This window comes from Cheilinus undulatus, linkage group 2 (genome assembly GCF_018320785.1).
Source record: "Cheilinus undulatus linkage group 2, ASM1832078v1, whole genome shotgun sequence".
Classification (NCBI taxonomy): Eukaryota; Metazoa; Chordata; class Actinopteri; order Labriformes; family Labridae; genus Cheilinus; species Cheilinus undulatus.
The window spans coordinates 55458053-55470608 of NC_054866.1; the positions used below are offsets into that span (position 1 = coordinate 55458053).

Below are 12556 nucleotides of genomic sequence, written 5' to 3' on the forward strand. Positions count from 1 at the left end.
GAGACTCAGACGGCTGTTAACATGTTTATTTCTGTGGTACAGTTGGTATTTGAGAGCTCTACAGTGATTAGATGAAGTGATGATGACATCACTGATGATGTTTGATTAGTCCACCCTGAGTCATTTTGTGTAAATCTGTTTAAAACAGCACTCTGAGTTCGTCTCCAACAGCATCCACATCCTTCTCCTGTAACCATGGTCACACCATGGAATGTTTCCATGGTAACATGAAGGCTGTGTCCTTAGCCACATCGTAAACATGTCCTCATGCTGAGTATGTGGTCCAAGCCCTAACCCTCCCGCAACAGTCACTATCAGTAAACAGACCCAGATGTTAGATCCTCTTCTACCTGTACTACTGGATCAAACCAGGGAGGTTCAGGACTACAGGTGGGTCTGGCCAATCAGGGACGTCGCTGTAGCACTCTAGGATTGTGGGTAATGTAGATCATGAATAAACCATGTTCTTCTAAACAAGGTTGGTTCTATTCTAATATGCCCATATATCCTGGACTCTCCCTCAGGTAGCCCGTGGTTAGTCTACCACCTGACATCATGGTAAATTATCAAATCTAGAAAGCAGCATAGACCAAATGATGATGTGGCTGATTAGGGACAGTAGGAAGGAAAGACAACCCTCCATCCCATTTCTTTACCCTCCAGGGTAGATGAACCTCAGCTGAACTTATGTAGCAGCATATGTTTGAGTAGTCCGATCCAGTCTATGGCATGTGGGTATCTAGTATCTAGTATGTAGACTGTAGCATGAGGGTCTTTAGTCTGTAGTAGTATTTAGGCTTTAGTATGTGATGGTCTGTAGTAGTATTAAGTCTTTAGTCTGTAGCAGTCCGTGGTTTGTAGCTTGTGTTTAGGGACACAGCCATCAGAGACAGTCATTAGTTGTTGAGGCTGGAGAACATCTCTGTCAGTGTTTTCTGTTTGCTCCCCCTGCTGGATGAAGATGCAGAGGAGGAGGAGTTAGTCTTAGCAGGACCAGCAGAGGACGATGATGATGATGAGGAGGAGGAGGTGTTCCTGGGCCTCCTGCAGACCTCCTCTGTGCTCTTGCTGGTCTGGCGCAGGAGGTAGGCGTCAGAGGATCCTTTCCGTCGGTCTGTGGCCCTCAGTCTCTCCTCCTGGTCCAGCTCCTTCTGCAGAATCAGAGCCAGCCGTCGGTCCTCTTCCTCCTGCTGCCGTCTGCTCAGAAGCTCCTCCTCCCTTTGGACCTCTGGCCCAGAGGAGGAGGAACAGCAGGGTCTTTTGGAGGATGTCACCTCGTCCTCTTCCTCCTCTGGAGTCTCCCAGCTCTTTCTCTTCGCACACAGACCACTGACTTCTGGGGTCATGTGACCCCTGAGGAGCTGCTCCTCCTCATAGGACGATGGAGAGGTAATAGAGACTGGAGGTGGAGAAGCATCACGTTTAGGTAGGAGGATGTTTTCCTGGAAAACAGAAGCTACGTTAACTTAGCATGAAGATAACCAGCAAGCCTAGCCCGGCCTGGGACCCTACAATTCATGGTCTACACCAGTGACCATCAACTGGCGGCCTGAGGGAGACATCAGGCTCCCCGCATCCTTCCATCCGGCCCCCAGAGCATCAACAAATTCCAAATCCAGAAGATGTGCAGAGGAAAAGTTCTGTTATGGTATTCTTTTTTAAAATAAGCTCCCAACAGCTATTAAAATAATTCCAAAACCAAGTGAAATTGAAAGGTTCATCAAGCTGACTTCCTGTCTCACCCAGTTTTGTTTCAGTAAACCATGTGTCAGCCATTACAAGGAAATATGATGCATGAGAAACACAAATTTGTCAATTCCTGATAAAACTGCAACTTTCTATGTCAACTTTTGGCTTCAAGCAAATCCATCTAAAAGATTTCAATCGTCCCTTGTGGCTGGCTGTGACAAAGAGGACTCATCTCACTGTTGGAGCCAAAAAATTAGATACATTTGAAAGAAAATTAAAATGTTTTAAAATATGTCAATGAGACCATTTATTCAATTTCTTTAGTTTTTTTTCCCCAACAAATCGGCCTTAAAAAGTGCCTGTATAAGAAAAAGCCAGCCCTCGTCTGAATGTAGCCAATGACCTGTTTACACCGGCACCATCTTAGAGAGGGGTGGTCTCCACCGGCACCATCTCAGAGAGGGGTGGTCTACACCGGCACCATCTCAGAGAGGGGTGGTCTATACCTTTGCTTTTTTTTAGAGAGGGGTGGCCAACACTAACACAACTCCAGAGAGGGGTGGTCTACACCGGCACCATCTCGGAGAGGAGTGGTCTACACTGACACCACCTTGGAAAGGGGCGGTCTAGACCAATGCGATCTAAAAGAAGGCTGGTCTAGACCATTGCTTTTTTAGAGAGGGGAGGTCTAGACCAATGCTTTCTTATCGCCAATTCCCACATACAGCGAATGCACTGCATTGCCGGTGAGTCATACTACAGAGCTCCCTCTGTAGTCTATCTGAGCATTTCCACAGCCGGTGCTCTGACTGACACTTTGCTTCGTTCGAGATACGCTGCAGGTCTATTTTCAGTTCTGGCCACTGTCAAACTGCATCAATACCCGTTGATCAGAAAGCTCCAGAAAAGGAAGTCATAAGTGTAGAAAATCCGGTTCTTTCAAAAAGCTACACAATGCACAGACTCCCGATCGTAAATCATCGCTGTTTCAACATTACATCTCATCCTGCAGTGAGAGCAAAGGGTCACCGAGAGGTCAGTGGGTCACAGAGCTACAACGGCGCCACTGACGAGGAAAAGTGCACTTTTGGGGATATTTTGGCAAAGAATTTTGCATAAAATCACAATTCCTTAACCTTTAACTTCCTTATGTAATCACCCAATGTAGGAAGCAATAATATCATGGACTTAGACTGGAAAGGATGATAAATTAAGCCCCAAAGGTAAAAATAGTCCACTGCTGCCATGCTATTCCTGAGTGAACTTGCAGTTCTCCAGTGGCCTCTTCCTGTTGATTAGGGCTGCGCACCGCAGCGCTCTAGACTCGCTTCCAGTGGGCGAGGTCGCTCACCTTTAGTCAGACCAAACCCACGGCACTTTGGTGCGCGGTGCAGTCGTCCTATGTGGAAATTGCAGGTTAGAGAGGGCTGATCTAGACCAATACCATTATAAAGGGGTGGTCTAGACCTTTTCCTTTTAAGAGCGGGGTGGTCTAGACCTTTTCTTTTAAAGAGAAGTGTTGTCTAGACCGAGGGTTTTTTTTAGAGAGGGGTGGTCTTGACCTTTTCGTTTTAAGAGAGGGCTGGTTTAGACCAATGGTATCTTAGAGAAGGGTGGTCTAGACCAATGGTATCTTAGAGAGGGGTGATCTAGACCAATGATATTTTAGGGAGGGGTGGTCTACATCAATGCTGAGAGAGAGGCTGTCTACAGTAGCAACATCAAAGAAAATTAGTCTTTATTGTGGATCTACTAGTGATGTCTCTGGGTGAAAAATGAGATCCTCATGACATCCTGACGCTGAAACAGACCTTGTTGGCTGTAAAACTGCAGACTGAAGAGCTGCTTCTAGACGGCCATGGGGACAAGAACCTAAAAAAAGGAGACAGAATCATCAACATCAGAGTCTACAACAGTCCACAACACCACAGTCATCATTCTCTATAGTCTTTAATTCTAATATTAGTGATTTAAATCCTGGCCAAGATCTCCATGGTCAGACACCAGATTATCTCTAGATCTAGATCATAGACTGGCTTAGACCTGGACCAGTCTTTAGTCTGCTATAGTCTTAATCTGAGAATTTCTTGATCAGATCGGTGATGATTTATTGATCAGATCAGTAATAATTTATTGATCATAGGCGATGATTTATTGATCAGATAGGTGATGATTTATTGATCAGATCGGTGATGATTTATTGATAAGATCTGGGATTTATTGATCAGATAGGGGATGATTTATTGATCAGATCGGTGATGATTTATTGATCAGATCGGTGATGATTTATTGATCAGATAGGTGATGATTTATTGATCAGATAGGTGATGATTTATTGATCAGATCAATGATGATGTCAGCATGAATCCTCCATCTCTTACTTCTCGATCTGTCCTGAACACGCTTCCTTCTTCTTCTTCTTGGCCGGTGTGATGTCAGCAGGACGAGAATCTCCAGGAGAGACCATGGAGTTCTGCAGACAGATGGACTAACATGTGGATATGGTGAACATGGAATGGTCATAAGATTGGGGTGGAGTCACACTAACCAGCTGGGTACTGAGCTGTCTGGCCAGCCTCTCGTCTTCCTCCCTCCTCTTCGTCTCCTCCTGCAGCTCCTCCTCCTCCTCAGCCAGCAGCTTCTGAATTAACTCCTCACTCGCCCTCCTCTCCTCCTCCTCCAGAGCCCGCCTCTCTGCTGTCAGCTGATGGAGTAACCATGACAACAAGACAACACCAACAAACTTCAAAGATATATTTCCATTAAACAGAAGACTTGGTGATTATCATCCCTGTTATTATAACCATTGTTACTACATTATCTAGGGCCCTATGAAATCGGTTTTATCTTTTGCCAAATTCCATTTTTTCCATCTTAATTTTTTGGAATTCCTTTTTTAACCTTTACATTAATTTCACCATCAGAGAGAGTGTTCTGTTTATGTAAGGGAAAAAATGTTGAATTAAACAGAAATAACCTTAAATTTTTTACATTTATTGAAAGGCCACAGTTGGCCCTCGAGCCACAGTTTGGATATAAACTAATGATAATCAGTGTAACAGTCAAGTACTTCCAATATTTTAAGACATTCTTTAAAAAATTGGGGGGTTTTGAATACTTCCATAATTACACTGGGTCCTGACTGATTTTTTTTTTCATGTAAATGAAAAAACCCTTCTGTTCACTCAAGCAGTGGAGTGATGGTAACCTAATAAGAAGGTAACAGTTAAGTTAAATGGTTAGAAGCACACCTGTTAGCTAAACTTTTCTTTACTCTCAGTCTGTAACAGTCCATGCAGTGTGATGCTGCATTGTTCACCTCCTAACTGTAACAGTCTCCTCATATCTCTCCACCTCGCCGTCTCTCTGTCTGCCTCATATCGGACCGCAAAGTTTAAGACATACATTTGCTCGTTAACCAATCAAAATGAACTACAGTATTAATGGGAGGAATTATTCACCTAATTGATAGTCATATGTTACATCGTACAGCCTACAGGTGTTCGTAAAATTTCGAGTATATGAAGCCTTCGAGGGGTCAGCAGGTCTTCAAGTTAGCCTGAGGTCACAGCTGTGTACCTGTCACAGAGAAAACTCACTACCTCTATGACTCTCTGGCATGATGAGGAAAAAAACACTCCTAATCAGGAGCAGTTTTCTAGTAGAAGGTAGTCGCACTGTACAGCCCCGTGATGAGCTACATCGTGCTTTCATGTGATTGTACTGTTTAGGAGGGGGGCGGAGGACTGTTTGTGGAGTGAGGACCAGGTTGTGTTACCCATTAATAATCCCCTCCCCCACAATATTCTCCTAAAATAAACGATCCTCTCTCACGAAAACAACATTTCTGTCAAACTAAGTCAATTTCAGCAGAATTCCTTGTTTAATAGTAGATTCTGTTAACGCGGTGGCTCTAATTATCGTTATTACTAGGGACGATACTGGATTTTTGCCAGTATCCGGTATTTTAAAACTCATTTTGGCCAATACCGATACCCATATTTAATTACATTTTTTTCCATTGTAAAAAAAACACCAATTCCATCCTGTACTGAAAATATATATATTTTTAAAAATACTGGTAGTCTATTTATTTTAGAAACAGACAAAACATTTGATTTTAATCAGAAAAGTCTTTGGGTTACATGTGTATTACATGCTACAAGTATTTTTAACAGTACAGCTAAAGTCATCTTCAACTTTGAGGGCAATAAACAGCAGCAAAATAACCTGCTGACACTGAGCTCCACAGTGCTAAAAAGAAACAGCTTATACATTTAGACCAATTCTCCTTATTACTCAGCCAGTTTGCAGGATGGCTCCCCGAGATACTCCTGACAAAGTGTTTCGAATAACAACAACAACAAAAGACCGATTCTTAAAATGCAAAAAAATCTAGCTATAGTTCAGAGCTTAAAAATGCTTTTAAATTTTTGAGACTCAAGATGAGCAACAGAAATAAAACTGCAACTGAAGTAGTTCTCCTGATTCTGCTTTAAACAGCACAAACTAACTTACTTCACTGTAAACAGCTCTGGAACAACACAGTGACACCCACATCTCCAGTGCTGGAGACAGGACACCTGCAAAGTGTATGCCATGAATGGGAGGATTGGCACGCAGAAGTCCATCGTTGCAGGGAGCAGGTGGCCTAGTGGTTAAAGGTGCTCCCCATGTATGCAGACACCCCAGGTTCGAATCCGGCCTGAGGCCCCTTACCGCATGTCTCTCCCCCACTCTTGACCCTGTTTCCGACTCTATCCACTGTCCTCCTCTATCTAATAAAGGCACAAAAATGCCCAAACATAAATCTTAAAAAAAAAAAAAAGAAGTCCATCGTTGCTTTTGTCATGTTTTGCGCACTGTCATGTAGCACAACATGCACATTCTTTTTCTCTATTTTCCATACCCCAAACATGTTAGCAAAAGCGGCTGAAACACAGCTGCTGAGTGAGCACTCCTGTGAGTGTAGGACAGAGTGAATCCTCATCTATCCAATGGGGCAGTGAGGCTCAACATGCTAACAGGACGGACACTTGATGTCCGTGGTGAAGCTAATATGTTCAGCTTTAACGAGGAGTTTCTCCATGTGATTGGAAACGAAGTTTTGCAGTTCAGGTAAGGCTATAAGCGCCTGCTAGGTATAATGTAGTGGGGCTTTAAATCCATCATTAGCCCGTGGAAGCCCGTATATCCCACAACGCTGAAAGGCTGATTATCAAGAACTATAAATTCAATGATTTTCCTGTTCAGCTTCTTACCTTTGGGTTGTCGCTGCTGTTTTTTTTTTTGTTTTTTTTTGCTTTGTCGAACGACTTAAGTAGAGGCTGCTGATGAGTTTTCCCTGGCACAAAGTTTTGTCATTCTTTATCTGAAGAAAGTCCTTCTTGTCATCAGGGTGACCTTTTATTTAGATGCAAAATTAAACTGGTGGTCTGAAAGTTGTGTTGCCGAGCTCCTCCTCCATCACATGCACTTTACAAGCGATGCAAACAGCTACTTTGCTGTCTTGTTCCCACACCTCAAACTTATCCCACACAGCCGACAGGCTGAGTTTGTTGTTGGCACACGTCTGGCATCATCGCATGTGCGTGTGTGTATGACGTCACATTATCGGCCATACAGATCAGCGTAAATTTTATTATAGGCTGATACGATAATTAACTTTTAAAGCTATTATTGGCTGATATACTGCCAATAATATGGTGTATCCCTAATTATTACTTAAATTATTCTGTCATCATCGTTATAACTGTTGGAACTATTTTATCATTGCCATTAGTATTATTACTATTGTTTTATTTAAATTATCATTACTCTCATCATTTTTACCATTTTTACCATTTATATTATTTCTATTATTGTTTTTATTAAAATTATCATTGTCACAATTATTATTATTATCATTAATTTTATGGTTGTTGTCATTTTCACCATCCTCATTGGTGCGTTGATGGATAGGGCCGACTCACCTTGCTCACCTGCTCCTCATACTCCTGCCTCAGCTCTCCGGGTTCACTGACTCTGGGAAAACACACCGACACTACAGACAGACAGACCAATCAGACTGCTGTGACATCATCACCTCAGAGCAGTGTGGTTAATGATAATGGACATGCTGACTAACGTCATCTCCTCCCTCCAATGTGGACAAAAAGAAACAACATCTTAATCCCCACCACACGTACCTCCTGGGTCATCCTCAAAGATCCCCGTTCCTGTCCCTTCAGGGTTGTCTGGCCCTGCCCCCTCCTGTGCTCTGAGGCGTCTCTCACACTGTTGAGGAAACGTCTTCTGGATGGACGTCCAAAGCTTCTGATTAATCAGTGTGTTGTTCCTGTTGTTCAAACGACACCAAACAGCAATCCGCCTCCGACACAGTGGACAGAGCAGAGACGCCTGGTCAACAGCCTGGAGGAAGCAGTCCTATGGACACGCAGGACATCAGAGGGACAACGCCAGAGGGACAACGCCAGAGGGACAACGCCAGAGGGACAACGCCAGAGGGACAATGTCAGAGACAACATCACAGAGACGTCAGAGAGACAAAATCAGAGAGACAACAAAAGGGACAGTGTCAGAGACAACGTCAGAGAGGCAAAATCGAAGAGACAATGTCAGTGAGACAACGTATGAGACAACAACAGAAACAAAAGGGACAGTGTCAAAGACAAAACAGAAAATGTTGGTTAGTTTTACCTTGTAGAAAGTCAGATTGTTTGGTAGTTTTACCTCATAGGAGCTTTGATTGTTTGGCAGTTTTACCTTGTAGAAGGTCTGGTTGGTATTTTTACCGTGTTGGTCAGATTGTTTACTAGTTTTACTGTGTAGAAGGTCTGATTGTTCAGTATTTTCACCGCGCAGATGGTCAGATTGTGGTAGTTTTACCGTGTAGAATGTCAGAATGTTTGGTAGTTTTACCTCGTAGAAGGTCTGATTGTTTGGTAGTTTTACCTCATAGGAGTTCTGATTGTTTGGTAGTTTTACCTTGTAGAAGGTCTGATTGTTTGGTAGTTTTACCTCATAGGAGTTCTGATTGTTTGGCAGATTTACCTTGTAGAAGGTCTGATTGGTATTTTCACAGTGCAGGTCAGATTGGTTGCTAGTTTTACTGTGCAGAAGGTCTGATTGTTCAGTATTTTCACCATGTAGACGGTCATAATGTTTGGTAGTTTTACCTTGTCGAAGGTCTGATAGTTTGCCCCACTGTTCGTGTTACCTTGCAGAAGGTGTGTGTGCAGGGCAGGGTCACAGGCTCAATGAAGATCTCCAGACAGACAGGACAGCGGCAGTCGTCCAGAGACAGAGGTCGTCCTCTCTCTGAGGCTGGAGACATTGCCCCAGACTTCTTCTTCTTTGTTGGTATTTAGGAGCCCACAGGAGGACTGACGACCCCAGAGAAACATATGAGACAACAGAGCATTTAGACTGACTGCTAGTTATCACTCCTCACTCATCCTAGTTTTTTTCCACTGTGCTGTAAAGCCGGCATTGTGTGCTGATTAGAGACTGATTTTTGGACCTAATTGCCCAGCCCTGGGTTCCTCCTTAAAGACCTGCTGGTTCAACATTTATTATAATGAGACTATGAATGTTCTTTCGTAATTGATGTTAAAGGAGTTTCGGGAGAAATGATGACCATGACCATCCTGACATTCACAAGGGGCGCACTCACACTAGACCAGTGGTTTTCAGACCATCCGTACCATGCCTGGGCCTGTTTGAGCCTAAAGTCTGGTATATAAGGCCAGTGTGAGCGCATTCGTTCCTTGCTTCGGTGTGGCACGCTTCGCAGCGCCGACATGAAAGACGAGGTGGGCCCAGGCACGGCACGGATGCAAGCTTCTTGCCTTGATTGAGCCACAAACAGCAACTCACAGGATAACAAACACCTTTCATCCTTCACTCGTAAAGGAGAGTGCCAAATACACGGACAAGTGTGTGCCAGGGTTAATCTCACGGCTGATTTAACCTCTCTTATTATGAAATTATAATATCACACTATCATCCACTGAATTAACATACCTTTAATTCTGTTTCATGTTATCAAGAAGTGAAATTGTCATTTGAATGGGACATTGTTAATCCTGTGGCATTATCACTTACAGCCCTTGTCAGATGGTTAAAATTGCTATCACCACAGTAAAAAAAATCTTTTAATTGGACATTAAATCCTGCGCTGGACACAGGCTGTCCTATAACAGGAGAGCTTTTTGGTGCAGCACTGAAAAGCATTCAACATTATGCAGAGAAAGATGGCACAGTTCATGGCGCATAAAGGAATGCCACGGGGATTCAGATAGTATAAGGACATGCAGAGGAATGGCTGTAGGGGCTCATATGAGTAAAAAAGTCATGGTTTCATTCAGCAGAAGTGCTTGGAACTCTGATCAGGCTCCAGATATGATTCTGTGAGCGATAATTCTCCTCTATAAATTGCTCTCTCTCTCCTCACTGGGCTCTGTATAGTTAATGTAGTGACTGATCCCAGGTCAGGTGACATGACCCCGGTGTCAGATCAGATATGGTATAAATCTGTTGCTATTTTACAGCCTAAAAACAATAATGATGTATACTGCGTCAACAACACGTATAAGTTCATCAACATGGATACGGCGTGTGACGAATCCCTGCCCAGGCCTGGATGCGCTGAGCAGAGTTAGTGCGGGCCAAAGGAGGGACAGGGGAGGGGGTCAAGCGGGCTTGAGCACGGTTAGAATACGGTACAGAGGGCCTAGTGTGAGTGCGCCCCTAGGACTAGGGATGAACGATTTGCAAAAATAATCTAATTGTGATTTTTTCCCCAAATATTGCGATTTAATATGTGATTATTCTTGGGTTAATCTTATGTATTTTTTAACAAATTCAAATAATAAATAATTCCATAAATAAGACCATGTGTATTGAAAACAATGAAATTATTTCCAAAGTAATTAATCCATAGTATTATGAATCTGACTATGGGGTTGCAACAAGCTTTAAGCTATTAAGGAGGCGGCTGGGGTGGGAGAGGTTTGGCTGGCTACCAGCTGATCGCAGCCGGGGTATGACTTTTGTGAAGTAACACTAGGCTTCATCAGTTTTAGATAAAATGAGCTGTTTTTGCTCATACTGCAAATGTGATGCCATTTGCTTTGTTCATTTTTATGTCACTCATTTTGATGAAGAAAAACATACATAAAACAAAAAATGAGGATTTTTGTAAACATTATAAAAAAAATACACTTGAATGTTTGCAAAATGTGCATAAATCTCTGCCGCTGCAAAAAATTTGATTTATTAAACTGGTATTTTGACACATTTTAAGTTAAAGAAATATTGCACCTTCTGCGATTTGAACATTGCTGCGGGCCATATAGCGATTTGATCTAATTTGTGATTAATTACCCAGCCCTACTTAGGACATATTATTACAGTTTGGTATGGCATAGTTACACTAAAACATTACAATATTATGATAATATTAAAATATAAATAACTTTAACCATCCTGATGTTCACTGGGACATAATATTTTTATTCTCGCCTTTCTTATAGAGTTTAGGACTGTAGTTTCCTGTGACTGTGTTGAAGTGATTGTACTGATTGTTGTTTTCTACTGTTTATTCTGACGCAGTTTTATATATAAAATAATAATGCTAGAAGATAAAAATACTATAATATCAGTATGCTGTGGTTTAGTAATAATAAAAATAATACTAACATAACTATACTGGTAGGCTACTTAAATACAGTAATGCTAAAATAAGGAGACATTTTCACTTTAAGGTTCTAAATCCCAGTCTGTTAAACTTTCTGTTTTCAGGGTCTGAGGAAAAAGTTGCTTTGGAGACAGAAAGTAATGTTTAAATGGCACAAAAACATCAGCGATGTGTGAAAAACAGTGAGGCAGACTTCAGCCCACTTCACTACATGTTACTGATGACTAAACCATCACAAAGACGTGATAGCGATTTAAATTAACGTTAATCTTATCCCTGACACTCCATTAAGCTCTAATTTGATCCCATAGTATCCGATTAAACCCGTATTTAATATAAATCCACAGTTTTTTTCTGTTTTTCTCTCAATCACAGCAGCTAGCGGAAGCAGCTAACATGCTAAAAGGAAGCTAACTTCTCTGAATCTGATAAACTTTTTATCTAACTTTGTTCACCTGAGGGTTAAAACTCACCTGAAGATCATGGGAAGCTATCAACAGACCGACATCATCACCGTGACTCTAAAACTCACCTGAGTTTCGGTCACCTGGATGAGTAAGGCTCCAGCTGATGCTAACGTTAGTTCCACCATTAGCTTCTGTGAACGGTAGTAGATGGGCTAACAGTTAGCATGTGGCTGTTAGCATGTCGAAGAAAAACTTCACTGAAGGCCCGCGAGAAACTATTGGTTCACAGCGCATGCGCGGGCGGGAAAAATCGAAGCCTTCAAAGGGAAGGCCTTCTTCTTCCTGGGGTTTTAATGGCTGGTGGCTACTAGCGTGTTGGTGCATTACCGCCACCTACCATGCTGGAGTGTTGGCCAGCGTACCTTAGTGAAAATAAATAAGATAACTAAAGAAGCGTACAAGAAAAAAAAAAAAAAAAGAAAAGAAAACTAAAATTATATTCTCTATGCTACTCCAGTTTCTTTCACAAACATAAAATAGGCTTTAAATGCACTTTCCTCATTTCTTATTTTTAAGAGTAAATAATTTTTTCCCATACATGCACGTCGTTAGGCCCTATATGGGGGCCTGAAGCCACCCTAAAATGTTCCTCAGCCCCCCTAACAGGAATTACAATTCAAACAGTAACAAAACTATTGAAGGAATGCACCACACCACCACTTTTTGCTTAATGTATAATGCAGGGACACTCAGCCCATGG

At 42.3% G+C, this 12556-nt stretch overlaps 1 protein-coding gene across 2 annotated transcripts; it reads right to left on the reverse strand.

Moving 5' to 3' along the window:
- Window positions 1-11: 11 nt before the first annotated feature.
- On the reverse strand, window positions 12-12097 carry rnf168 (ring finger protein 168). 2 transcript variants are annotated; one of them, XM_041805023.1, is made up of 8 exons: window positions 11922-12097; window positions 8909-9074; window positions 7878-8115; window positions 7662-7732; window positions 4238-4393; window positions 4071-4162; window positions 3501-3561; window positions 12-1442 (listed from the first exon to the last, which is right to left on the reverse strand). In XM_041805023.1, exons 2-8 carry the CDS (start codon window positions 9023-9025, stop codon window positions 897-899), a joined length of 1281 nt encoding a protein of 426 aa, XP_041660957.1. In that variant the 5' UTR covers window positions 9026-9074; window positions 11922-12097; the 3' UTR covers window positions 12-896. The 2 variants fall into 2 exon arrangements, with proteins under 2 accessions (XP_041660957.1, XP_041660948.1); XM_041805014.1 differs by having other exon boundaries at window positions 11863-12097.
- Window positions 12098-12556: the final 459 nt, after the last annotated feature.

Bases quoted from the DNA above. Each gene is read 5' to 3' on its own strand.
- rnf168 (XM_041805023.1), bottom strand. From the start codon at position 9,025: ATGTCTCCAGCCTCAGAGAGAGGACGACCTCTGTCTCTGGACGACTGC. The intron at 3,562-4,070 runs GTAAGAGATGGA...TCCTTTTTTTAG, and splicing joins TGTTCAGGACAGATCGAGAA to GTTCTTGTCCCCATGGCCGT. The intron at 1,443-3,500 runs GTCTGTTTCAGC...TCTGTTTTCCAG, and splicing joins GCAGTTTTACAGCCAACAAG to GAAAACATCCTCCTACCTAA.